Source organism: Saimiri boliviensis, chromosome 1 (assembly GCF_048565385.1).
Source record: "Saimiri boliviensis isolate mSaiBol1 chromosome 1, mSaiBol1.pri, whole genome shotgun sequence".
Lineage (NCBI taxonomy): Eukaryota > Metazoa > Chordata > Mammalia > Primates > Cebidae > Saimiri > Saimiri boliviensis.
Window position 1 is genome coordinate 214,738,791 of NC_133449.1, and position 26,383 is coordinate 214,765,173.

Sequence of the window (26,383 nt, forward strand, 5' to 3'; positions counted from 1 at the left end):
CCCTATATAAGGAACCCATTTTGAAATAAACTTTGCAGCTTGATCAGAACTTTTGTCTTGCTGCCATTCTTCGCGCCTCTTGTCCCATCCCTTTCTCATCCACGACAGGCTTGCTCGGGTTCCTGTTTGTTGCTCTGCGGGACAGAGCAAGTGGCGCCCAGACGTGGGGCTCGATGCCGGCCTCCGTGGACCGCCGTCCCCTGTAACCGGTTCCCTGCACGGCCGTCCCGATTAACCGATTCCCCGCACGGAGCACCGCGGACCACCCGACCGCGAGCCGACTCCTGGAGTTCGTTCCTCATTTCGACGGCGGCATTACTCAGGTAAGACCCAATCATGGGACAAGCATCTTCACACAGTGAAAATGATCTCTTTATAAGTCAGTTAAAGGAATCTCTCAAGGTGCGTAGAATTCGGGTTCGCAAGAAAGACCTTGTCTCCTTTTTTAGTTTCATTTTTAAAACATGTCCATGGTTCCCCCAGGAAGGGTCTATTGACTCCCGTGTTTGGGGACGTGTTGGTGATTGTCTGAACGACTATTACCGTGTTTTTGGTCCTGAGACTATTCCGATCACCACTTTTAATTATTATAATTTAATAAGGGACGTCCTTACTAATCAGGGCGACTCCCCTGACATTCAACGCCTCTGCAAGGAGGGTCACAAAATTCTTATTAGCCACTCCCGACCTCCATCTAGACAAGCCCCTGTAACAATTACCACCTCTGAAAAGGCCTCCTCTCGCCCTCCCTCTAGGGCCCCTTCTACCTGCCCCTCGGTTGCAATTGACATTGGTTCAGATGATACAGGGCAGTCTTCACTGTACCCCAACCTTGCAACCCTTACGGACCCCCCCATTCAAAGTCCTCATTCTCGGGCGCATACTCCGCCCCAACATTTGCCCTTGCTTGCTAATTCTAAAACCTTCCATAACTCGGGTAGTCAGGATGATCAACTAGATCCCGCCGATCAAGCAGATCTGGAAGAGGCAGCTGCCCAATATAACAACCCTGATTGGCCCCAATTAACTAACACCCCGGCATTGCCACCTTTTCCGGCCACCGCCCTATGTTTCTACAGCAGTGCCCCCAGTGGCAGTTGCGGCTCCTGTTTTGCATGCCCCTACTTCAGGCGTTCCTGGTTCCCCCACGGCCCCAAACTTGCCCGGTGTAGCCCTAGCCAAACCCTCCGGTCCCATTGATGAGACTGTTTCTCTTCTTGATGGGGTTAAAACCTTAGTCACAAAACTGTCCGATTTGGCCCTTCTACCTCCCGCGGGAGTTATGGCTTTTCCCGTTACCAGAAGTCAGGGACAGGTTAGCTCCAATACCACGGGCCGAGCGTCTCCTCACCCTGACACACACACCATCCCTGAGGAGGAGGAAGCAGACTCCGGAGAATCTGACTCAGAGGATGAGGAGGAGGAAAGCTCAGAGCCCACTGAGCCTACCTACACCCATTCCTATAAGCGGCTAAATCTAAAGACCATAGAAAAAATTAAAACTGCTGTTGCTAACTATGGTCCTACTGCCCCCTTTACCGTGGCCCTTGTAGAGAGTCTTAGTGAAAGATGGCTTACCCCTAGTGATTGGTTTTTCTTGTCTCGTGCTGCGCTGAGCGGAGGGGACAATATCCTTTGGAAGTCTGAGTATGAGGATATTTCCAAACAGTTTGCAGAGCGCAACGCGCGTAAGGCCTCCTCCAAAGGATGGACCCTTAAAAAATTCCTGGGCGCCAGCCCTTATCAGAACAATGACAAACAGGCCCAATTCCCCCCAGGGCTTTTAACCCAGATTCAGTCCGCAGGCCTAAAAGCCTGGAAGCGACTCCCTCAAAAGGGAGCAGCTACTACTTCCCTTGCAAAGATTAGACAAGGCCCCGATGAGTCATACAGTGATTTTGTAAGCCGCCTCCAGGAGACGGCAGATCGCCTTTTTGGCTCCGGGGAAAGTGAGAGCTCCTTTGTAAAACACCTAGCCTATGAAAACGCTAACCCCGCTTGCCAAAGTGCAATTCGGCCTTTTAGGCAGAAGGAGCTTTGCGACTATGTTCGCCTCTGCTCTGGTATTGGCTCTGCCCATGCTGTTGGCCTAGCCATAGGAGCTGCCCTCCAAAATCTTGCCCTCGCGCAACTGCCTGGAGCCCAGGCCCGCCTTTGCTATAATTGTCACCAACCCGGCCATCTTTCAAGAAACTGCCCCCAAAAAATACAACCACCTACTCAACTCCCAACTCAACCTAATGCCCCACAGGCTAGCCTTATAAAAAATTTAGGTCCCACAACAAAATGTCCTCGCTGCAAAAAAGGATTTCACTGGGCTTCAGAATGCCGTTCTCGATTAGACATTAATGGACAACCCATTATTAGGCAGGGAAACTTGAACAGGGGCCAGCCCCAGGGCCCCACTACCGGGATGAACTCCGGGGCTTCACAGTTCACCCCCCAATACCGCCAGCCAACCCCTGCCCTCCCAGTAATCAACCACGCCGCTACGTCGCAGACCTCTGGCGAGCAACAGCGGGCAGTGCAGGACTGGACCTCTGTACCACCACCGACACAATACTAACCACCCAAAATAGCCCTCTGATACTTCCAGTTGGAATATATGGACCCTTACCACCCCAGACATTCGGCCTCATATTAGGCAGAGCCAGCTCTACCCTCCAAGGGATCCAAGTTCTGCCTGGCATATTGGACAATGATTTTGAGGGAGAAATCCATATCATTCTCTCTACAACTAAAGATTTAGTCACCATCCCAAAGGGCACCAGACTAGCTCAAATAGTCATTCTCCCCCTCCAACAAATTAACTCCAATTTCCATAAGCCCTACCGCGGGGCTAGTGCCCCTGGGTCTTCTGATGCCTACTGGGTTCAACAAATTTCCCAACAACGACCTACCCTGGAACTTAAATTAAATGGTAAGCTCTTTTCTGGCATTCTTGATACAGGGGCCGATGCCACCGTTATATCTTACACTCACTGGCCGAGGAACTGGCCGTTAACAACCGTTGCTACTCACCTGCGCGGTATTGGCCAGGCCACCAACCCCCAACAAAGTGCTCAAATGCTTAAGTGGGAGGACTCTGAAGGCAATAATGGTCACATTACCCCTTATGTCCTCCCCAATCTGCCAGTCAATCTCTGGGGAAGGGACATCCTCTCTCAAATGAAACTTGTCATGTGCAGTCCCAACGATACTGTCATGACCCAAATGCTAAGCCAGGGGTATCTCCCCGGCCAAGGGTTGGGAAAAAATAATCAAGGAATCACCCAGCCCATTACTATTACCCCCAAAGAAGACAAAACAGGCCTAGGATTCCACCAAAATTTACCGTAGCGGCCATTGACATTCCTGTACCCCACGCTGACAAAATTTCCTGGAAAATTACAGACCCTGTGTGGGTTGATCAGTGGCCACTTACATATGAGAAAACCCTCGCTGCCATTGCGTTAGTACAGGAACAGCTCGCAGCAGGACATATTGAGCCCACAAATTCTCCATGGAACACTCCTATATTTATCATTAAGAAAAAATCAGGTAGCTGGCGTCTTTTACAAGATCTGAGAGCCGTTAATAAGGTAATGGTCCCCATGGGAGCCCTTCAGCCTGGTCTTCCTTCTCCTGTAGCCATTCCCCTAAACTATCACAAAATTGTTATTGACCTTAAGGATTGTTTCTTTACCATCCCCTTACACCCTGAAGACAGACCTTACTTTGCCTTTAGCGTCCCTCAAATCAACTTCCAAAGTCCTATGCCTCGTTATCAGTGGAAGGTTCTGCCACAGGGCATGGCCAACAGTCCCACACTGTGCCAAAAATTTGTTGCTGCCGCCATTGCCCCAGTAAGATCCCAGTGGCCAGAGGCCTATATCCTCCATTATATGGATGACATCCTTCTTGCTTGTGATAGCGCCGAGGCAGCCAAGGCCTGCTATGCTCACATTATATCCTGTCTTACCTCATATGGACTAAAAATTGCTCCAGACAAGGTACAAGTGTCTGAGCCATTTTCTTATTTAGGATTTGAGTTACACCATCAGCAAGTATTTACTCCCCGAGTCTGCTTAAAAACTGATCACTTAAAAACCCTTAACGATTTCCAAAAATTACTCGGGGACATTCAGTGGCTTCGACCCTATTTAAAATTGCCCACCAGTGCCCTTGTTCCCCTTAACAATATTCTAAAAGGCGATCCAAATCCTTTATCGGTTCGAGCACTGACCCCAGAGGCAAAGCAATCTCTAGCCCTCATCAACAAGGCCATCCAAAATCAAAGTGTTCAACAAATTTCGTATAACCTTCCCCTAGTACTCCTCTTGCTCCCAACTCCCCATACACCCACCGCGGTGTTTTGGCAACCAAACGGTACAGACCCTACTAAATACGGAAGCCCCCTCCTTTGGCTCCATCTACCTGCCTCCCCATCAAAAGTCTTACTCACCTACCCCTCGCTCCTCGCCATGTTAATTATTAAGGGTCGGTACACTGGCCGCCAACTGTTTGGCAGGGACCCCCACTCTATAATCATTCCATACACCCAGGATCAATTAACCTGGCTCCTGCAAACCTCTGACGAATGGGCCATTGCATTATCCTCCTTCACAGGAGACATAGACAATCATTACCCCAGTGACCCTGTTATCCAATTTGCCAAGCTTCACCAGTTCATATTCCCCAAGATCACAAAATCTGCCCCAATTCCTCAAGCCACGCTAGTTTTCACTGATGGATCCTCAAACGGAATTGCTGCATACGTTATTGATAATCAACCCGTCTCAATAAAATCCCCCTACCTGTCAGCTCAACTTGTTGAACTCTATGCTATTCTCCAGGTGTTCACAGTTCTAGCTCACCAACCGTTTAACTTGTACACTGACAGTGCGTATATTGCTCAATCAGTCCCTCTTTTGGAGACAGTCCCCTTTATCAAATCTTCAACCAATGCTACCCCCTTATTTTCTAAACTGCAACAGCTAATTTTAAACAGACAACACCCTTTCTTTATCGGACATCTTCGGGCCCACCTAAATCTTCCAGGACCCCTGGCTGAAGGCAATGCCTTAGCTGATGCTGCCACACAGATTTTCCCCATTATAAGTGACCCAATACATGAGGCTACTCAAGCTCACACCCTACATCACCTCAATGCACACACCCTACGATTACTCTATAAAATTACTAGAGAACAAGCCAGAGATATTGTAAAAGCTTGCAAACAATGTGTCGTAGCCACCCCTGTACCCCATCTTGGCGTGAACCCCCGTGGTTTAGTCCCCAATGCCATTTGGCAAATGGATGTCACTCATTTTACTCCTTTTGGAAAACAGAGGTTTGTTCATGTTACTGTTGACACATTTAGTGGTTTTATCTTAGCCACTCCCCAAACAGGTGAAGCATCAAAAAATGTTATCTCTCATGTTATCCACTGTCTTGCTACCATAGGAAAACCGCACACCATTAAAACAGACAATGGCCCAGGATATACTGGAAAAAACTTCCAAGACTTTTGCCAAAAACTCCAAATCAAACATGTTACTGGTATACCGTACAACCCCCAGGGTCAAGGAGTAGTTGAACGAGCTCATCAAACATTAAAAAATGCCCTAAGTCGCTTAGCCCGCTCCCCCCTTGGGTTTTCTATGCAACAACCCAGAAACCTTCTTAGTCATGCCCTATTTCAACTAAATTTTCTACAGCTTGACAGTCAAGGTCGCTCGGCAGCTGACCGTCTATGGCATCCCCAAACTTCTCAGCAGCATGCTACGGTTATGTGGCGTGACCCTCTCACCAGTGTTTGGAAGGGCCCTGACCCTGTTCTCATATGGGGGCGAGGCTCAGCCTGCATATACGATCAAAAGGAGGATGGCCCCCGCTGGCTCCCTGAGCGACTAATTAGACACGTCAATGATTCAGCCCCCTTGTGTAATGGGCCAACTAATCCAAATACAGCCCCAGGGTCAGAAAACTCGCCCTGAGGAGCCCCCCTTTTTCTCTTCTTCCAGAAAGAATGCTCTGCATCCTCATCCTCCTACTGCACCCACGCCTCTGCCCAGTCACAAAGGGAGGACTTGGAAAGCCATCCGGAGACATTTACACTGACCTCTTTGGAGCGCCATGTGACTGTAAAGGGGGGACTCAGGCCAATAATTACGCCACCCCAACTTACACTCAGGTAACAGATTGTGGGGACAAAAATGCCTATCTTACCTATGACACCAATTGGAATGGAGTATCTTCACCTAAGTGGCTTTGTGTGCGCAAGCCTCCTAGTATACCGGTCATTAATGGCCGCCCAGGCCCGTGCCCAAGCGAGTGCAGAGGCAACATTGAACCCCAGATGCACTCCTCCTGCTATTCTAGTTTCTCACAGTGTACTCTTGACAATAATACTTATTTTACTGCCATTCTACAAAGAACAATGAGCACCTCAGAAACCAATCCTGTCACCAGCGGCCTACAACCTCATGGGGTCCTCCAGGCCGGATGCGATGGCACGATTGGAAAATCGGTTTGTTGGAATCAGCAAGCCCCTATTCACGTCTCCGACGGTGGCGGACCCCAAGATGCTGTGAGAGAGCTTTATGTACAAAAACAAATAGAGCTTATTATTCAAAGCCAATTCCCTAAGTTATCCTACCACCCCCTAGCTCGCTCAAAACCAAGAGGACCTGACATTGATGCGCAAATGCTTGACATTTTGTCAGCCACCCACCAGGCCCTCAATATCTCCAACCCCAGCCTAGCCCAAAATTGCTGGTTATGCTTAAATCAAGGTACCTCCATGCCCCTAGCCTTCCCTGTCAATATATCTAGTTTTAATGCCTCACAAAATAATTGCACCCCCAGCTTACCCTTTAGAGTCCAGCCCATGCCTTCCCAAGTATACCCTTGCTTCTTTAAAGGTGCACAAAACAACAGCTTTGATATTCCGGTTGGCGTTGCCAACTTTGTAAACTGCTCCAGTAGTTCCAACCACAGTGAGGCCCTTTGCCCTGGCCCAGGCCAAGCTTTTGTTTGCGGCAACAACCTCGCCTTTACTGCTCTGCCTGCAAACTGGACAGGGTCATGTGTGTTAGCCGCCCTCTTGCCAGATATAGACATTATTTCTAGTGATGACCCTGTCCCTATCCCTACCTTTGACTATATTGCAGGGCGGCAGAAACGAGCCGTTACACTGATTCCCCTGCTAGTAGGATTGGGTGTCTCTACAGCAGTCGCTACCGGTACAGCAGGACTCGGGGTGGCTGTTCAATCTTACACAAAACTTTCCCATCAACTTATTAACGACGTCCAAGCCTTGTCTAGCACCATTAATGACTTACAGGACCAACTAGATTCCCTAGCCGAAGTAGTCCTCCAAAACAGAAGAGGCTTAGACCTACTCACTGCAGAACAGGGAGGTATCTGTTTGGCTCTACAGGAACGTTGCTGCTTTTATGCCAACAAGTCAGGAATTGTCCGAGATAAAATAAAAAATCTACAAGAAGACCTCGAACAAAGACGCAAGGCACTTGCAGACAATCCCTTCCTCACCGGCCTCAATGGACTTCTCCCTTACCTCCTCCCCTTCCTTGGACCCTTATTCGCTATCATCCTGTTCTTCTCTTTTGCCCCTTGGATCCTAAGACGAGTAACAGCGTTAATCAGGGATCAGCTCAATTCCCTACTGGGAAAGCCCATACAAATCCACTATCACCAACTAGCAACGCGTGATCTAGAATATGGCAGACTGTAGCCGGTTCCCCTCCTACGGGAGCAGCATACCGCTCGACACTATGCTTTACGAAGGTAATGGACACCGCTAGGTGCAAGGCAAGGCACTGCAAGGAGAGGCCTTACTAAGGCTACTGTCGAGTCTCCTGAGAGGTAAGCTGGCTTGCATAGAGGTTGGTACTCGAAAAATCCTCTCCTCCCAAAAAGGTACCTGTAAGCCTGAAAATTAAGGCTCAGGAGGAGCACAGCCTCTACCTCCCCTAGCTGGTTAAGGTCCGCCTCCTCTTTTTTAAAGAAAAAGGGAGGAGATGTTGGGAACCCAGGCTAAGCTGATGCTATTGGAACAAAAGGTTGCATCAGCCCTCCCCGCCAAAAGCATGCCCCGGGCGTGGTGGCGGGCCACCAATGGAGGACCTGATCACGGGCAAGACAGGCCTCAGGGCCACCAATGGAGGACCTGATCACGGGCAAGACATGCCTCAGGGCCACCAATGGAGGACCTGATCACGCACAGAACATGCATGGCTGCACCAATGGGGTAGCTGATCATGAGCTAAACACTCGTCTCCCAGCCTATCAGAACTACTTCCCCTTTCCCCTCTCTACCCTCTCCCCTCCCTATATAAGGAACCCATTTTGAAATAAACTTTGCAGCTTGATCAGAACTTTTGTCTTGCTGCCATTCTTCGCGCCTCTTGTCCCATCCCTTTCTCATCCACGACAGGCTTGCTCGGGTTCCTGTTTGTTGCTCTGCGGGACAGAGCACAGAAGGAAAAAACCAATGAACTAAAAACTAGATGAAAATACTATTGGAATGTGGCAAGTATGGAAAAAAAATATATTTACATGGGGGGGCAGGGAAGGAGGGAGGGAGAGAGATGGGAGAAGGAAAGAAGGGAGGCAGAGAGAAAGAGGGAGAGGGAGAGAAAGGCAGAGGGAGATATAAGGTGAAAAATGCAGAGAATATGAAGAAAAGGTATAACGTAAGTTTAATGGTAATTTAAAAAGCAGAGAAGAGAAAACGAATCTGAGGAAATATTTGACAAGAAACTACATAGGCACTTCCATTAAGAGAGAATAGACTTCACGGTAGTTTGACATCAGAGCTCTCTACCCTAACTACTATGCTTATGATCCCTGAAAAAGATATTACCTAACTAGCAGTTACAGGATCATAACTAGCAGTCATGATGTATCAGTTATGAATAAGGTGTCAGTAGTATATATAAAGCAGAAACTTAAAATAGATGAGCAAATCAACAAAGTCGATTCAGAAGGATTGAGTAAAATAATTATTAAGTTTGATCTAATCCAACAGAAAAAACACATTCTGGTTCCTAGTCTCATATGGAGCCAAAAAGAGAACTTCAGTAAATTTCAGAAAGCAAAGATCGCATAAGGTACATTCTTTAACTATAATTCATTATTAGAAATTAACCAAAAAAAGCGCAGCCAAACAAACAAAACCTATCTATTTTGAAATTTTACAATACCCTTTAAAAATATCTCTTGGATCAAAGGGAAAAATATAAATTAACAATAGAAAATATGTTGGAAAAAATAGAGCACTCTAAAGTATCAAACTATGAAATGAATGTCAAGTTGTACTTAATAGGTAATTTATATTAAGTGCACATACTACAAATGAAGACTAAAAAGAAGATTCAAGAAGATAGAAAAGAAAGTAAAAAAAAATTAAAAGGGTAAAAATGAGTAACACAAGAAAGCATATAACATGATTATGTTTCCCCAAAGGGAAATTATTTTGAAAAGGAAAAAGGTGACTAATATACGTTAGGCAACCAAAATGTGCCACAGCATGTTGCTATACACTATTATCCTTGAGATAGATAATACACTAAAATCACTGTATGTTAAATTTCTAATGACAGGCAAAATCTACTTATAAAGAAACATTTCAGAAAGTAGCTCTTAACATCCAAAAAGGTAGTTTTAAAATAATACTAATAAATATTAATATTTATTAGTACCCCCCAAAATTGTATGGATTAACTCATTTATTTTTAAATCTTAAGTTCCTCATTAATCAAACTGTAAAAAAGGAAAAATCTAGAAAGTTAAGTAACTAGAGATTTCTTAGCAGTAACTATCTAGTAACTATCAAATAACTCGCTAGCTACTACATGCAAACACGCTACATGAAGCAACCAGTCTCCAAGGGCCTTTTACCTTAAAACTAGATAAACTAAATAGAAAACAATGATGTGTTTGGGTACATTTTAACTTTTTTCAAGTGATCAAAAGAACCAAGGAGAGAGGAAAAGGTAAATAATTCAAAGCGCTTTTTCCATAGACTATTCATCTGTAAATTAATCCTACTTACATCATTAGACTTGCATTTTTCCTTGTGAGAATATATAGTCCATTCCAAAAGCATATTTACTGGTTTGGTCAAAAGCCCGGAGGTTTCACTTCCTGCCCAAAAAATTTCAAGAAGCATTGCCTTTCCTGTTATTTTCAGACTCTGAGAATCTGACCAGTCATACAACCTAATTAAAATATAAACAAAAAGGACATCTTTATGCCAATTTGATCATGACAATTATTTGACGTCTCTACTAAAAAAATGCTACCAATTTTTGAGCACATCATAAAATATAAAGACTATAACAATCATAATTGTTTTTATGCTTAATAATAAGCAGGAACAAAACTTGCTGTAGACTCAGTGTTTAAAATTGGTATAGTTTTTCACTTAAGCATTCAATTACTAAGGATTTTTTTTTAATCCTAAAAAATGAAAACACTCTTATCCATCCAAATGAATAGAGGAAGTGAACTGAGGAAATTTTTTAAAGGAGCATAAACCTTCACTCACTCTGAGAATATGTGGAAATATGTTTTAAAAATAAATCTACTTTAAAATAGAAAACAAGGCGACTTTTTAGATATATATGTACAATAAGTCTAAAAAATGGTGCATAGAAACAATAGAAATTGGCCAGGCATGGTGGCTCATGCCTGTAATCCCAGTATTTTGGGAGGTCGAGGTGGGTGCAAAGTCAGGAGTTCAAAACCAGCCTGGCCAATACTGTGAAATCCTGTCTCTACTAAAAATACAAAAATTAGCCAGGTGTGGTAGCAGATGCCTGTAATTCCAGCTACCCAGGAGGCTGAGGCAGGAGACCTGCTTGAACCTGGGAGGTGAAGATTACAGTGAGCCAAGATGGCACCACTGCATTCCAGCCTGGTGACAGAGAGAAAGACTATCTCCCCCTACCAAAAAAAAAAAAAAAAAAAAAAAAAAAAGATATTTAGATAAATGTGATTTTTGTGATTAAAACTTACTTTTGACTCAGATGTTGTACTTCACTTTCAATTAAATTAAAGAAAAATTTGAGCAGTGTCAGGTGGAGCACCTTAGAGCCAATATTATCTGAAATTTGATGACAAAAACTTTCATTGAAAAGGCAGGACCTGAAAAACATGAACCAATAATCTGTAACATACAAGCAATTCGCTAAGTAACTTGTGAACAAAATATTTCTCCTTCTAGAATATTGCTGGAATTTTAATAAAATTTTCTTAAAATATAAAGCAAGTTCAACAAAATTTTATTAATATTTCTTCCTTCAAAAATTAAATGTCAAATATCTCATGACTACTTAATTCTTAATAAATACATCTAATTTCTCATTTTTTCAAGTGATTATAATATTTAACAGCTATCAGGTACTCTCCCTTTGTACTCTTTTTGATGAAATTTATGATTCTTTGTTTTCACTAATGAGAACAAAGAATCATAAATTTCATTTCATCAAATCCTTTTGATTTAAATGACCAGCTAACCTCTCAATTTACGATACTGGCCAGAATCCTTCTCTTTCTTACCCAAGATTACTTTTTCATTAGTAAATGAAGACTATTTAAGGCTACTCTTTTAAAGTTTTAAAAATTCATTATTTTTACTGTCTTCTAAAGCAGTCCTTTCCAACTGAACTTTCTGTGATGTACACGTTCTACTAGACACTTGAAATGTGGCTTGTATACCAGAGGACCCAAATTTTTAATTACTTCGTCTAAACGAAATTTAAATATAAATAGATATGGCTAGTGGCTACTGGGTCAGACAGCACAGCACAGTTCTACACAATTTTTATTTTATTTTTTATTTTTTTGCATTAGTAGATGGGGTTTCGCCACGTTGGTCAGGCTGGTCTCGAATGCCTGACCTCAGGTGATCCACCGATCTCCGCTTCCCAGAGTGCTGGGATTACAGGCGTGAGCCACTGTGCCAGGCCTACCTGGCTAATTTTTAAATTTTTTGTAGAGGTGAAGTCTCCCTGTGTTGCCCAGGCTGGTCTCAAATTCCTGGGCTCAAGAAATCCTCCTACCCTGACCTCCCAAAGCACTGGGAATACAGGATTGAGCCATCATGCTCAGCCATAGTTATCCCTCAAAATGCAACTCAGCTGCCACTATCTTACTCTTACCCTTTTCTTTGAGTTAAGGTTGTCACTCACATCAGGCCTACAACTTTCTTAAGGATAGGTGCTCAGTCTTGTTTTCTTTTTCTTTTTTTTTTTTCACTTCCCTCTTACAAAAGGTGTTCAGTCCTAAGCATTTCCATCTTTAATATCTAATATAATGCCTTGAATGTAAATGCTTAATACATGTTTGGATGAATTTATTGATGCTACAGGAGATAGATTTTGGGCAGCTTCAAAATAGACTTTTAAACAAAAATACCTAGATTTCATATCAAAATAATTGGGTGCTGGGGTGGTGCTTCAAGAAGTATTAGGAATATAAATGAGCTAAGTGATACTAGTCCCTCTACTTTTGCATATTATTTGAAATATTCCATAATACAAAGAAACTTACATTCTTTATCTCTGACAGTTTTCATAAAGACTGATTAACTATGTGGGCATGAAGGATCTTATAGAACAGATTGAATATTAAATATAGGGGAGGGGAGGGAAGGGGAAGGGTGAAGCAAAGCAGCCAGGCATGCTAACTCATGACTTTAGTCCTAGCACTTTGGGAGGCTGAGGAGGGCAGATAGCTTGAGCTCCGGTGCTGGAGACCAGCCTGGACAACGTGGTGAAATCCCATTTCTACAAAAAATACAAATCTAGCCAGCCATGAGAGCACATGCCTGTAGTCCCTGCTATTCAGGAAGCTGAGATGGGAGGATCACCTGAGCCTGGGAGTTTCAGGCTGCAGTGAGCCATGATCGTGCCACTGCACACCAGTCTAGGCAACAGAAATTAGGAAAACATAAGAGCAAAAGTCAGGATGTGGAAAATAATGACTGGACACGTTTCGGAAAGTGGTGAAGATGAGAACTGAGACATACATAAGGGCTAACGCATGAAGGGTCTTATGTATTTTGCTAAGAAATTTGAACTGTCTTCTGTAAGTAGTTCAAAATACGTGAGTCAATGAAGTACTTCAATATGGGAAATGACCAGATTACTTTGGAAAGAGCATATTGGGGGGTTCTTTGGAAGAAAAATTAAAGGGAAAAAAGGTAAACCCAAGATCAATAAAGTAGCTGCTGCAATAGTTAACATAATGGGATGCTGCAGTAGTTTATGTTATGCAATGGGAACTTTAAAATAAAGGCATTTGACTGTAAAGGGAGGTATAGATTTGGAAATTATGAAGGATGTCAGCCACATAAAGTCTATTTCCTCATATCATATACCTATGCTGGGCTCATACTGCTGGGCTTGTACTTTTGTGCTGGTATTGTATTCATATCTCAGTCACTTTCATAGTACAAGAACTGTTATTTTAATGATCTTTTTATCCCTGAAATGTAGAGTACAGTGCCAGGCTCTCCATAAGTACTCAAGCATTTGTTGAAAAAACGAATGCATGCTAGTTAACTGATTAGCTCACTTCAAATATATCACAACCAAGATGGAATGTGAATCTTCATGATCTCAAAGAGCTAACCAGAGGTCTAGCCTTTGTGCGGTTAGTCAGGTGTCCTTTCTTTCTTCACTATGGACCTCCTGAAACTGGACATATGGATTAAAAAAAAAAAAAATCTTCTTGGGCTGGTGTGGTGGTTCACTCCTGTAATCCTACCATTTTGGGAGACCAAGGCAGGCAGATCACTTGAGATCAGCAATTCAAGACCAGCCTGGCCAACAAGGTAAAACCCCATCTCTACTTAAAAAAAAAAAAAAAAAAAAAAAGAAATTTACTAGGCATAGAGGCACACACCTGTAATTCCAGCTACTTGAAAGGCTGAGGCATAAGAATTACTTGAGCCTGGGAGGCAGAGGTTGTAGTGAGCTGAGATCAGGCCACTGCACTCCAGCCTGGGCGACAGAGTAAGACTGTCCTCAAAAAAAGAAAAGATCTTCCCAGAAGAATAAGGGCTATCAAATATAGTTATTTGAATAGCAAGGGGAAAACATTTTCTGTTAGGGAGAAAGAAGGTGAAACAAAGAATTTCTGGAGACAATAACGTCTGAAAGACAGAGGAAGGACTAGGCAGATGACAGCATGTGCAGAAGCATGAAAGAGAGGACATATTTAGGAAATATTAAGTTCTGTTTTAAAATTCAAATTGCTAACTGAAAAAATATAACTGAAGCCCTAAAATAGATACCATAGTTATAAATGTCTATACTTTTGATAACAAAAAGCTGATATACATATTCCATAAATTAATTTTCTTCATTTTAAAAACCATATGGAAATTTATATTTTGTTAAAAATAATGATTTGGCTTCCTAGTGAGTCCATTTCATATATTCACTTTTTATTTTTTAGGAAACAGACTGAAAAACATGACCAATACAAATCTGCCTTTTCATAAATTTTGCAATAAATACAATATACATTTGTATTTGCAACAAAATACACTAGACAAACTTTTCCGGAAGTAAAGAGATATTTCTTTTGGCTGGGTGCAGTGGTTCACACCTATAATCCCAGCACTCTCTGGAGGCCGAGGTGGGCGGATCACCTGAGGCCGGGAGTTCAAGACCAGCTTGGCCAACATGAAGAAACCTCGTCTCTACTAAAAACACAAAATTCGCCAGGCGTGGTAGTGCATGCTTGTAATCCCAGCTACTCAGGAGGCTGAGGCAGGAGAATCGCTTGAACCAGGAAGGCAGAGGTTGTGGTGAACCAAGATTGTGCCACTGCACTCCAGCCAGGACAGTAAGAGTGAAACTCAGTCTCAAAAAAAAAAAAAAAAAGATACTCTCATCAGTATCTTAAAAAAATACTTAGAGCGTAACAACTAGTCAATGAAACATAGCACTGTCACATATGAAATTCCTTACCTGATAAGCACTTCTACTAAAGACCATGCTCCTTTCATGCAAGTTGGACACTGAAACAACTCTAAATAATATCTTGACATGGCTGGAGACTTCCAGGGAGGATGCAGGTGAAGAAGAGCTGACAATATATGAAAGTATCGACCAGAAAATGTATCTATGTTATCCTATTATTTAAAAATAAACAAACAAATAAAATACTATAGCTAAAATTTATTTCACTTGCTAATTCAGTCTAAAAGCAAAACGGTAACCCTGGCCTAACTTTCTTGCCAAATATATGTGTTTAGACAAATGAGAGCAGATGGAAGTATTATGTTTAGCTAATTAAATACACTAACTAAGAGAGAGGCACACTCTATGTACAGCTGATACCTGAACAACAAGTTTTAACTGCATGTGTTCACTTACACATGAATATTTTCCAATAAATGCAGCCTATTCTTCACATCCTTAGGTTCCACATCTGCAACTAAATGCTTTTAGTTTCATGCATTCACTTTTTATTTTTTTAGGAAACAGATCGAAAAACATGACCAATACAGATTTGCCTTTTTATAAGTTTTGCAATAAATACAATACATATTTGTATTTGCAACAAAATACACTAGACAAACTTTTCCAAAACTAAAAAGATAGTTTATTACTACTAAATACTTTTTTAAACTAAGTTTTAAAGTAAATACTTTTAGCTGCAGATGTGAAACCTATCGATGTGCTGAGATTACAGGCCTCAACCACTGCGTCTGGCTTAGTAAGCAGTTTTGATTTCCTCATCTGTAAAATTAAGATAATCCCTGTTCTTGCTGCAAGATGAGATCATATAGTTCAAAAAGGATGAGATGTATGAATATATCTCATTGGTTATTGTATTAATTATCTTCTGTTGCCTTCAGTAGTAAGAGAAAATATTTTTCCCAGTAGTAAGGGAAAATTTTACAATTACCTCTAAAAGAAAACCTTTAAAAATAAAGTATTCGCAGGATGTAAAGCCTTTGGATGTGGAGGGCTGACTTCTCCTATAAGAGCGGGTTTTGAAGAACCAACTGCAGGACTTGATTACATGCAGATTTCAGTATCTACGAAGGTCCTAAAACCAATATCCTGTGACAGCAAGGGAAGACTCTATCTATACTTTGGTTAATCTCTTCTATTAACGCTACCTTAGATGAACCCTAAGGCAAATGAAATATTTTCCTTTTCACAATTTTAGTGAGATTTAAGAGGTCTCAAACGTTACCTGAAAGGAACTAAAGGTAAGAAACTATTCATGTAACACTCTTACTTATCACCAACATAACATAACTGATAAAGCTTATGTCTGTTATCAAATTAGCACCTTCATGAAGGGCATGATTAGAAAACTATCTTTGAATATTTGTTTCTATTTGTTTATACACAGTTTGAGTATGTTCCCAGCATGGGCAACACAGCAAGACTCTATCTCTACAAAAAATTTAAAAGTTAACTAGACATGGTAGCATGCACCTATAATCCTATAGTACTTGGGAGGCTGAGGCAGGGAGATTGCTTGAGCCCAGGAGGTTGAGGCCACAGTAGGCCATGATCATATCACTGCACTCCAGCCTGAGAGACCTTGTCTTATTTTTTTTTTTTTAAAAAGAATATGTTCATATATATACTATAAATAAAAATACCAATATACTAATGGAGTAATTTACAAAATGTAATTCTAGATCACTATAATCTGAATTTTATATTTGATACTTTACTGCCATAAGAAAAATTGGGTAACTTTTTTCCCCAACACAAAATTATCTTAGAAATCCTGAAAAAATAATAAGCTAAAGTACTAAGAGTAGTACCTAGTATAAAGCTGGAAAACAGAAGAGTGGTAATAAATGGGTACTGCATTTATTAGTAAAATAAAGGAAAAAAAAAACACTGAACAAAAAAAAAATCTGTAAACATACAAAAATGAGAAAATGTTCACATTTTAACATTCTTTGAAAACAAGATTATAAACCCTTAAGGCTGCTCTTACCTGTAGAATGTTCTCTAGAAGGGCATGAAGAAGGCATACAGGAGGGATATAATGTGCCTGCAAAGTGGAAAGCTCCTCAATTGCTTCCTTAAAAAACTGTCCTTCTATGAGGCTTTCAATTAAATTTAATATACCTCTGGGAAATTCAGCATTTTTAACCTAAGAAAGGAAAGATTCTATGATTCAGAGAAAAGGAAGATTAAACTCTGGAATCAAATCTCGAATTAGTAATGAGTTTGTTTGTTTATTTACAAGACAGAGTCTCACTCTGTTGCCCAGGCTGGAATGCAGTGGCATTATCTTGGCTCAATGCAACCTCTGCCTCCCAGGTTCAAGTGATTCTCCTGCCTCAGCCTCCTGAGTAGCTGGGACTACAGACGTGCGCTACCATGCCTGGCTAGTTTTTGCATTTTTAGTAGATACAGGGTTTTACCATGTTGGCCAGGCTGTCTTGAATTCCTGGCCTCAGGTGATCTGTCTGCCTCAGCCTCCCCAAAGTGCTGGGATTCAAGGCATGAGCCACTGCACCTGGCCTAGTAAGAAGTTTTAATTTCCTCATCTGTAAAATGAAGCTAATTCTTGCCCTTGCTGCTGGATGAGCTTATGTAGTTCAAAGAGGATAACAGGTATGAACATATTTTATTAGTTGTAATATAATTTTCTGTTGCCTTCAGTAATAAGGGAAAATACTAACTCTAAAAGAAAACCTTTAATAAGAATTTGTAGAGTTTGGTTGATAAAAAAGATAACTCAAGAGTTACAACTACATAGTTCTTTAGGTGAAAATTATTTTTTGGTTTTCTTTTAAACTTAAAAATGAACTCTGTCTATTAAAATATCTTGAAATGACACACCACCAAGCAATATTTGTAAAAAGTTAAAACTGATTGGGAGAATCATAAAATCATTCTGAGGATGTGCATTTATATAACTCTAAGAGCTTCAGAAAATACATTCCCCTTGGTCAAACCATTCTTAATAATAAAAGTAACTACTCTGAATAATTTGAGTCAAAAATATTCTAAAAGACTATCTGGAATAAAAAAAAAAAAAGTTTAGAAGAATAAATAAGGAAACAAGGGCCTCAAGCCCCATTCTCTCCCTAAATTAACAATGGACTGGATATATGTGTTGTGGGTTTATTTGTTCTGAAATGAAAGTATGTAAAATAAAGGTATCATTTTATTCAAATAACAATATAAAATAAATACACTTTTGTAAATATCATACCAAAAAATTTTAATCTAAAAGTAGTCATTATGAAAGTTAGGAAACATGAGAACGGGGATATATATTTCACCTGTCATAAACACAAGATGTGTTTTTAACATTTGTGATCATCTTTTACTAATATATGGAATTTTTTTTGAAGTTTTGACAGAATATTTGTATCATTTCTGATTAGAAAAACTATATTTCATATGTGATAGACAGCTTTGTTGTGCATACATTACTTTTCATCAAAAAAATGACTAATAATTACAAAACACCATGCTGCTTCTTTCCCCTTCCATTACCAATGCTACTGCAGATTCCTTACCTCTATATTGTACACCAGTTGTTTATCTATTCTAATGCAGTTGTGTCTAAAAGCCTACAAAAGAGCAACCATATAATTAAAACAACATTTTAAGATTGACAAATACATTTTAGCTTCCCAAAGCCTTGGAATAACATATAAAACAGATAAAGGAAGACCTTAATACCTATAATTAATATGACGCTCATATTTACTCAAAATAGCAACTTTTACTGTTTTTGGGTAATGGCACTCTCACAACTATGAACATTGCTCTGTTTTCTCCTTCTAAATTACAATAATAAAGTCATATTCACTTTGAAGATCTGAAGAGGTCCATTACCCTTAGTATCATAATTATTAGAAATATAAATGGGAGAGCATTTTGCACAAGGGTACACGGGAAAAAAAAATCAGTTATGTTTGCTATACAACCATACGTAAAATCTACCTTATTGTTTTAAAACACCTATAATTGCACATTTAAAAGATTATCCTGAAAAAATACCTGCAACCAATATTTAAAAAAAAAGAGATAATACACTGAGGCTGAGAGTGGTGGCTCATGCTTGTAATCCCATCACTTTGGGAGGCCGAGGTGGGCAGATCACCTGGGGTCAGGAGTTTGAGACCAGCCTGGCCAACATGGCAAAACCCCACCTCTATGAAATATACAAAAATTAGAAAGGTATGGCGGCAGGTGCCTGTAATCCCAGCTACTCTGGAGGCTGAGGCAGGATAATTGCTTGAACCTGGGAAACAGAGGTTGCAGTGAGCTGAGATGGCACTACTGCACTCCAGCCTGGGCAACAGAGCAAGACCCTGTCTCAAAAAAACCAAACCAAAACAAAAAAAAAAGACAATTCTCTAGAAGAAGGGGTCTTCAAGATGGCTGACACTCAAGAGATGTTTGGCACTCACCTCTTCCACAAAGGACTTAAACAGTGAACAGATAATCACACACAGAATAGGGTGTCTAAGAGAAAAACATTACAATTTAAAAGTGACAGGGAATCTCTGAGGCAAGCAAAGGTAGAGAAGCAAAGCAGCTGGCTCATATAGAACTGGCTGAGAGCCAGGAGAAACTACTCACTCTGAATGGGAAAAAGAGAGATCTATACCGGTCTACATTCCCACTGTGAATTCCTGCAATCCTAGATACAGGAGAGCCCCTTAGTCCTCACAGGCCCAGAGACTAGTTTAGAAAGTTCCCTGGAGCCCACTCAATGGCATTATTCCAAAGACAGAGTACTCGCTAAGTCCCACAAAATCTGCTGGCACCCAAGAGGCTGAAGCATGGTGCCATTTTGAAAGCCCAGACACTACCAGACTACATCCTGCTCTGGGGTCCAACAGTTCCTGCATATCCACAAGCCAGAAGCCCCACTGATATTCCTGTCCACCCAAAGGGCTGCAGTTTCATGATTTCAGCTGCAGTCAACAATGCAACTAGGTCACCAGCACTCTCACCTACACAGTGTCCTATATCCTGAGGAGTAGGAGGTGCCTTGCACCAGGGAGGCTGCCCTGGGGACAAAAGGAACCAAAGCAGGAGCTCCTCAGATCCTGAGAACTACCTGCCTGGGGCCCCTGGTACTGGCAGAAACCCTGTGGGACAGGGTTTCTGTGTGTTTAAAACCCTGCCCAGCAGCAGTATCGTCATGCACTTGCATATGGCTTCAGGAGGCCTGAGAACTGGCCCACTGTGGGTTGTCCCAGGGCTTAAAGATAGATCCACTCTGCCTGCTAATGGTGCCCACAAGAGCAATCTGGAAACCTGAAGACAGGCCTACCCCACCCACCACCACTGTGTAAATGCATCATACGAAGACGTGGGGATCAGACTGTCTTGTCTGCTGAGGCCAGAGCCTGCAGGAACTATCAGGGGGCCTGAGGAGAGGCCCACCACTCTGACTACTGGCACCAGCACCAGAGCCCAAGTGCACTACCAGGGGGCATGGGTATCAACTCATTCCTGTTCAACACTCCTGGTGCCTGTGCATACCATCAAGAGGCCATATAACAGGCCTACCTGGCCCAACGCAATAGCCACCTGAACCTGTTGTCATGAGGCCTGTGAACAGACCTGCTTCACTCACCACAGCTGGCACCCACACCTATCGTAAGGGGCCTAAGAACACGTTTGCCCCACAGGCAGCCTCTGGCAATGCCATCTGCACTTGTCATCCAGTGAAATCTGGATCAATGCACCTGATCACCAACCAGGTGCCCAAATACACCATCTGGGGGCTTACAACAGCCCACTCTGCCAACTGCCACTGCTGCTGGGGCCCCAGCACATCATCTGAGAACCTGTGGATTGACTCATCGCACCAGCTACCAGGAGTGCCTATGCACAAAACTAGGGGGATCAAAGGATGAGCATGTCAAGCTGCTGCTGCTGGTAACGACCCACATGTGCTACCTGGTCTGCTCAGCCTATTGCCACTACTGCTGGCACCTATGTTTGCTGCTTGGGGACCTGAGGACTGGCCTGCAACCACTACAGCCATCACCAATGTCATGCACGCCAAACAGAAACCTGAGGACCCACCCACTCCACTGCTGTCACTGCTGGCACCCAAGCAAGCCACCAGGAGGCACAGGGATTGGCCTACCCAGACCCACTATGACTAGTGTCCAAGTATATTGCCCAGGGACCCAAGAACCAGCATGCACAGCCTGCTGCCACCACCACTGCTGCCCAAGGACGACCTGCCTGTGTCCACATCCCCAGCAATACTTATTATAGCCTACACTAACAAATGCAGCCTAAGCCACTGACAATCTCAAAAAGGTAACACCGTGGATGACTACAGATGAAAAAATCATATGGATACTACATTAATGTGCCCACATCTGGCAAAACTAAAGCACTCAATCCAAGCAACACTATAGATACAACTATAGAGAAAAGTCTTTCCCTATGAAAGCCAATCCACAAAATTTGAAGTGACTGTAACTACACAAGAAAGGTGAAAAAGCAAGAAAACATGGCACCTGTAAAAAAATACAATAATTCTCCAGCAACGGATTCCAACAAAAAGGAAACCAAAAAAATTTCTGGAAAAAAAAAGATAATATGAAAAAATTTGGTGAGATACCAAAAAACACAGATGAACAATACAACGTAAGCAGGAAAATACTTCATAATCTCAATGAGAAATTCAACAAAAAGATATCATAGAAAAGAACCAAATAATAATCCTGAAACTTGAAAATTCAATGAATAAAATAAAAAATTAACAGAGAGCTTCAGCAATAGACTAGATCAAGCAGAAGAAACTATTTCTAAACTTGAAGACAGGTATTCTGAAATACAGACAAAAATTTTTTTAAAAGCCTAAATGGCATATGGGAAGCCATAAAATGATGAGATATTTCAAATTTTGAGAGTTCCAGATGGAGAAGAGATGTGCAAACACATAGAAAACCTATTTTAAAAACAATAGCTGAAAACTTCCCCAAGTCTTGTAAGAGATATTTCCAAATAGATTCAATCCTCAAAGGTCTCCAAGGCATATTATACTCAACTTATCAAAAGTCAAAGACAAAGAAAGACTTCCAAAAACATAAAGAGAAAAAGCATAAAGCCATATATAAGGAAATCCCAATTAGGGTGACAATAGATTTCTCAGCAGAAATCTTACAAGCCAGGAAAGAATAAGATGACATATTCATAGTGTTCAAAGGAAAACAACAACAACAAAACCCAATTCAACAGGCAAGAATACTATACCCAGAAAAGCTATCCTTCAAAAATAATGGAGAAATATTTCTCCATTATTGTCCAAAAAAAATGGACAAGCAAAAACTGAGAGAATTCATTACCAACAGACCAACCACACAAGAAATATTTACACAAGTCCTACAACTAGAAGTCTGCAAATAGAGACAATTTGACTTCCTCCTCATTGAATACCCTTTATTTCTTTTTCTTGCCTGATTGCTCTGGATGGAACTTCCAGTACTATATTGAATAGGAGTGGTGAGAGAGGGCATCCTTGTCTATTGCCAGATTTCAAAGGGAATGCTTGCAGTTTTTGCCCATTCAGTATGATATTGGCTTTGGGTTTGCCATAAATAACTTCACATTTCCAACTGAGGTACCAGGTTCATCTCATTGTGACTGATTAGATAGTGGGTGTAGCTCAAGGAGGGCAAGCCAAAGCAGGGTAGGATGTTGCCTCACCCAGGAAGTGCAAGGGGCAAAAGAAATCCCTCTCCTGGCCAATAGAAGCCATTAGGGACTTTCTAGACACTTCGGCACTCTGGCTCAGATACTGTGCTTTTCCCTGTCTTCACAACCCGCAGACCAGGAGATTCCCTCTGGTGCCTACACCACCAGTGCCCTGGGTTTCTAGCACAAAACTGGGTGGCCATTTTAGCTGCAGCTGTTTTGTTTTTTCCTCATACCCCAGTAGTGACTGGAATGCCTGCGAGACAGAACCACTCACTTCCCTGAAAAAAGGGGGCCAACGCCAGGAGCCAAGTGATCTGGTTTGGTGGGTCCCAATCTGACAAACACCAGCAAGCTAAGATCCGCTGGCTTGAAATTCTCGCAGCCAGCACAGCAGTCTGAGCTCAATGGGGGTGGGGGTGTCTGCCACTGCTGAGGCTCGGGTAGGCAGTTTTAACCTCGCCCGTGTAAACAAAGTCGCCTGGAAGTTTAAACAGCAACTAGGTGGAGCCCATGGCAGCTCAGCAAGGCTTCATTGGGCAGACAGTGACCAGACTCCCTCCTTGCTAGGCAGGGCATCTCTGAAAAAAGGCAGCAGCCCATCAGGGGCTTATAAATAAAGCCCCTATCTTCCAGGGTAAGACCACCTGGTAAAAGGGGCTGTTGTGGGCTCCACTTCAGCAGACTTAAATGTCCCTCACTGGCAGCTCTGAAGGGAAAAACAGATCTCCCAGCACAGCACTTGAGCTCTGATAAGGGACAGACTGCATCATCAAATGGATCCTTGACCCCCGTTTACACTGACTGGGAGACATCTCATATAGGAGAGCTCTGGCTGACATCTGGTGGATACCCTATTGAGAAGACGCTACCAGAGGAAGGAACAGGCAGTAATTTCTGCTGTTCTGCAGTCCCTACAGGTGATTTCCAGGCAAGCAGGATCTGGAATGGACTGCCAGCAAACTTCAGCAGACCTGCAGCAGAAGGAACTGTTAGAAGGAAAACTAAAAAAACAGAAAGAAATAGCTTCAATATCAACAGAAGGACATCCAGTCACAGACCACATCCAAAAGTCACCAACTTCAAAGAGCAAAGGTAAACAAATCCACGAAGATGAGAAGAAACCAGTGCAAAAAGGGTGACATCACCAAAAACCAGAACGCCTCTTCTCTTCCAAGGGATCACAACTCCTCACCAGCAAGAGAACAAAACTGGATGGAGAATGAGTTTGATGAATTGACAGAAGCAGGGTAATACAAACTTCTCTGAGCTAAAGGAGCATGTTCTAACCCAGTGCAAGGAAACTAAGTACCTTGAAAAAAAGGTTAGACAAAATATTAACTAGAATAACCAGTGTAGAGAAGAACATAAGTGACTTGATGGAGCTGAAAAACACAGCACAAGAATTTCATGAAGCATATATGAGTTTCAATAGCCAAACCAATCAAGTGGAAAAAAGGATATTAGAGCTTGAAGACAAACTCAATGAAATAAAGAAGGCAAGATTAAAGAAGAAAGAGTGAAAAGAAAAGAACAAGGCCTCCAAGAAATAAAGGATTATGTGAAAAGACTAAATCTACATTTGATCGGTGTACCTGAAAGTGAAGGGGAGAATGAAACCAAGTTGGAAAATACTCTTCAGGATATTATTCAGGAGAGCTTCCCCAATGTAGCAAGGCAGGCCCACATTCAAATTCAGGAAATACAGAGAAGACCACAAAGATATTCGTAGAGAAGAGCAACCCCAAGGCACATAATTGACAGAGTCACCAGGGTTGAAATGAAGGAAAAAATGCTAAGAGCAGCCAGAGAGAAAGGTCGTGTTACCCACAAAGGGAAGCCCATCAGACTCACAGTGGATCTCAGCAGAAACCCTACAAGTCAGAATAGAGTGGGGGTCAATATGCAACATCCTTAAAAGAATTTTCAACCTAGAATTTCTTTCTTCTTTTTTTTAATTGCATTTTAGGTTTAGGGGTACATGTGAAGAACATGCAAGAGTGTTGCATAGGTACACACATGGCAGTGTGATTCGCTGCCTTCCTCCCCTTAACCTATATCTGGCATTTCTCCCCATGCTATCTCTCCCCACCTCTCCACCCCGCCGTCCCTCCCCCATTTCTCCCCAGCAGATCCCAGTGTGTAGTGCTCCCCTCCCTGTGTCCATATGTTCTCATTGTTCAACACCCACCTATGAGTGAGAACATGCGGTGTTTGATTTTCTGCTCTTGTGTCAGTTTGCTGAGAATGATGGTTTCCAGGTTCATCCATGTCCCTACAAAGGACATGAACTCATCATTTTTGATGGCTGCCTAATATTCCATGGTGTATATGTACTACATTTTCCCTGTCCAGTCTATCATCGATGGGCATTTGGGTTGGTTTCAGGTCTTTGCTATTGTAAACAGTGCCACAAGGAACATTCATGTGCATGTGTCCTTATAGTAGAACGATTTATAATCCTTTGGACATACACCCAGTAATGGGATTGCTGGGTCAAATGGAATTTCTATTTTTAGGTCCTTAAGGAATTGCCACACTGTCTTCCACAATGGTTGAACTAATTTACACTCCCACCAACAGTGTAAGAGTGTTCCTATTTTTCCACATCCTCTCCAGCATCTGTTGTCTCCAGATTTTTTAATGATTGCCATTCTAACTGGCATGAGATGGTATCTCAATATGGTTTTGATTTGCATTTCTCTGATGACCAGTGATGATGAGCATTTTTTCATATGTTTGTTGGCCTCCTGTATGTCTTCTTTTGTAAAGTATCTGTTCATATCCTTCGCCCACTTTTGAATGGGCTTGTTTGTTTTTTTCTCGTAGATCGGTTTTAGTTCTTTGTAAATTCTGGATATCAGCCCTTTGTCAGATGGGTAGGCTGCAAAAATTTTTTCCCATTCTGTTGGTTGCTGATTCATTCTAATGACTGTTTCTTTTGCCGTGCAGAAGCTGTGGAGTTTGATTAGATCCCATTTGCCTATTTTGGCTTTTGGTGCCAATGCTTTTGATGTTTTGGTCATGAAGTCCTTGCCTACCCCTATGTCCTGAATGGTTTTGCCTAGATTTCAAATCCAGCCAAATTGAGCTTCATAAGTGAAGGAGAATAAAATCCTTTACGGACAAGTAACTGCTGAGAGATTTTGTCACCACCAGGCCTGCCTTACAAGAGTTCCTGAAGAAAGCACTAAACATGGAAAGGAACAACCAGTACCAGCCACTGCAAAAATGTAACAAATTGTAAAGATCATCAACACTATGAAGGAACTGCATCAACTAACAAGAAAAACAACCAGCTAGCATCAAAATGGCAAGAATAAATTCACACATAATAATATTAACCTTAAATGTGAATGGGTTAAATGCCCCAATCAAAAGACACTGACTGGTAAACTGGATAGAGTCAAGAACCATCTGTGTGCTGTATTCAGGAGACCCATCTGATGTACGAAGACACTCATAGGCTCAAAATAAAGGGATGGAGGAAGATTTCCCAAGCAAATGAAGAGCAAAAAAAAAAAAAAAAAAAAAAAAGCAGTGGTTGCAAATCTAGTCACTGACAAAACAAACTTTAAACAAACAAACAAAAAAAAAAATTAAGAGAAACAAAGAAGGGCATTACATATGGTAAAGAGATTAACGTAACAAAAGCTAACTATCCTAAATATATATACACCCAATACAGGAGC

General features: G+C 41.9%; 2 protein-coding genes across 10 annotated transcripts in view; one reads left to right on the plus strand and one right to left on the minus strand.

Annotated features, from left to right (window-relative positions):
* SLF1 (SMC5-SMC6 complex localization factor 1) overlaps positions 1–26,383 on the minus strand; it is a 114,301-nt gene that overhangs the window by 44,889 nt on the left and 43,029 nt on the right. For 8 of the 9 annotated variants that reach the window (XR_012513103.1, XR_012513102.1, XR_012513101.1 and 5 more), the window contains 5 exons: positions 18,533–18,586; positions 16,993–17,151; positions 14,991–15,154; positions 11,026–11,154; positions 10,061–10,226 (listed from right to left, as the gene is read on the minus strand). Coding sequence is in view for 4 of the 9 variants with exons in the window: in XM_074383439.1 (XP_074239540.1) it covers positions 10,061–10,226; positions 11,026–11,154; positions 14,991–15,154; positions 16,993–17,151; positions 18,533–18,586 (672 nt within the window). In the remaining 5 variants the exon portion in view is untranslated. The remainder of the gene's footprint in view (positions 1–10,060; positions 10,227–11,025; positions 11,155–14,990; positions 15,155–16,992; positions 17,152–18,532; positions 18,587–26,383) is intronic. The other variant, XM_074383484.1, reaches the window with a different exon arrangement.
* Positions 131–7,913, plus strand: LOC141580795 (syncytin-1-like). Its single transcript, XM_074383570.1, has 2 exons — positions 131–323; positions 6,006–7,913. Exon 2 carries the CDS (start codon positions 6,011–6,013, stop codon positions 7,736–7,738), a length of 1,728 nt encoding a protein of 575 aa, XP_074239671.1. The 5' UTR covers positions 131–323; positions 6,006–6,010; the 3' UTR covers positions 7,739–7,913.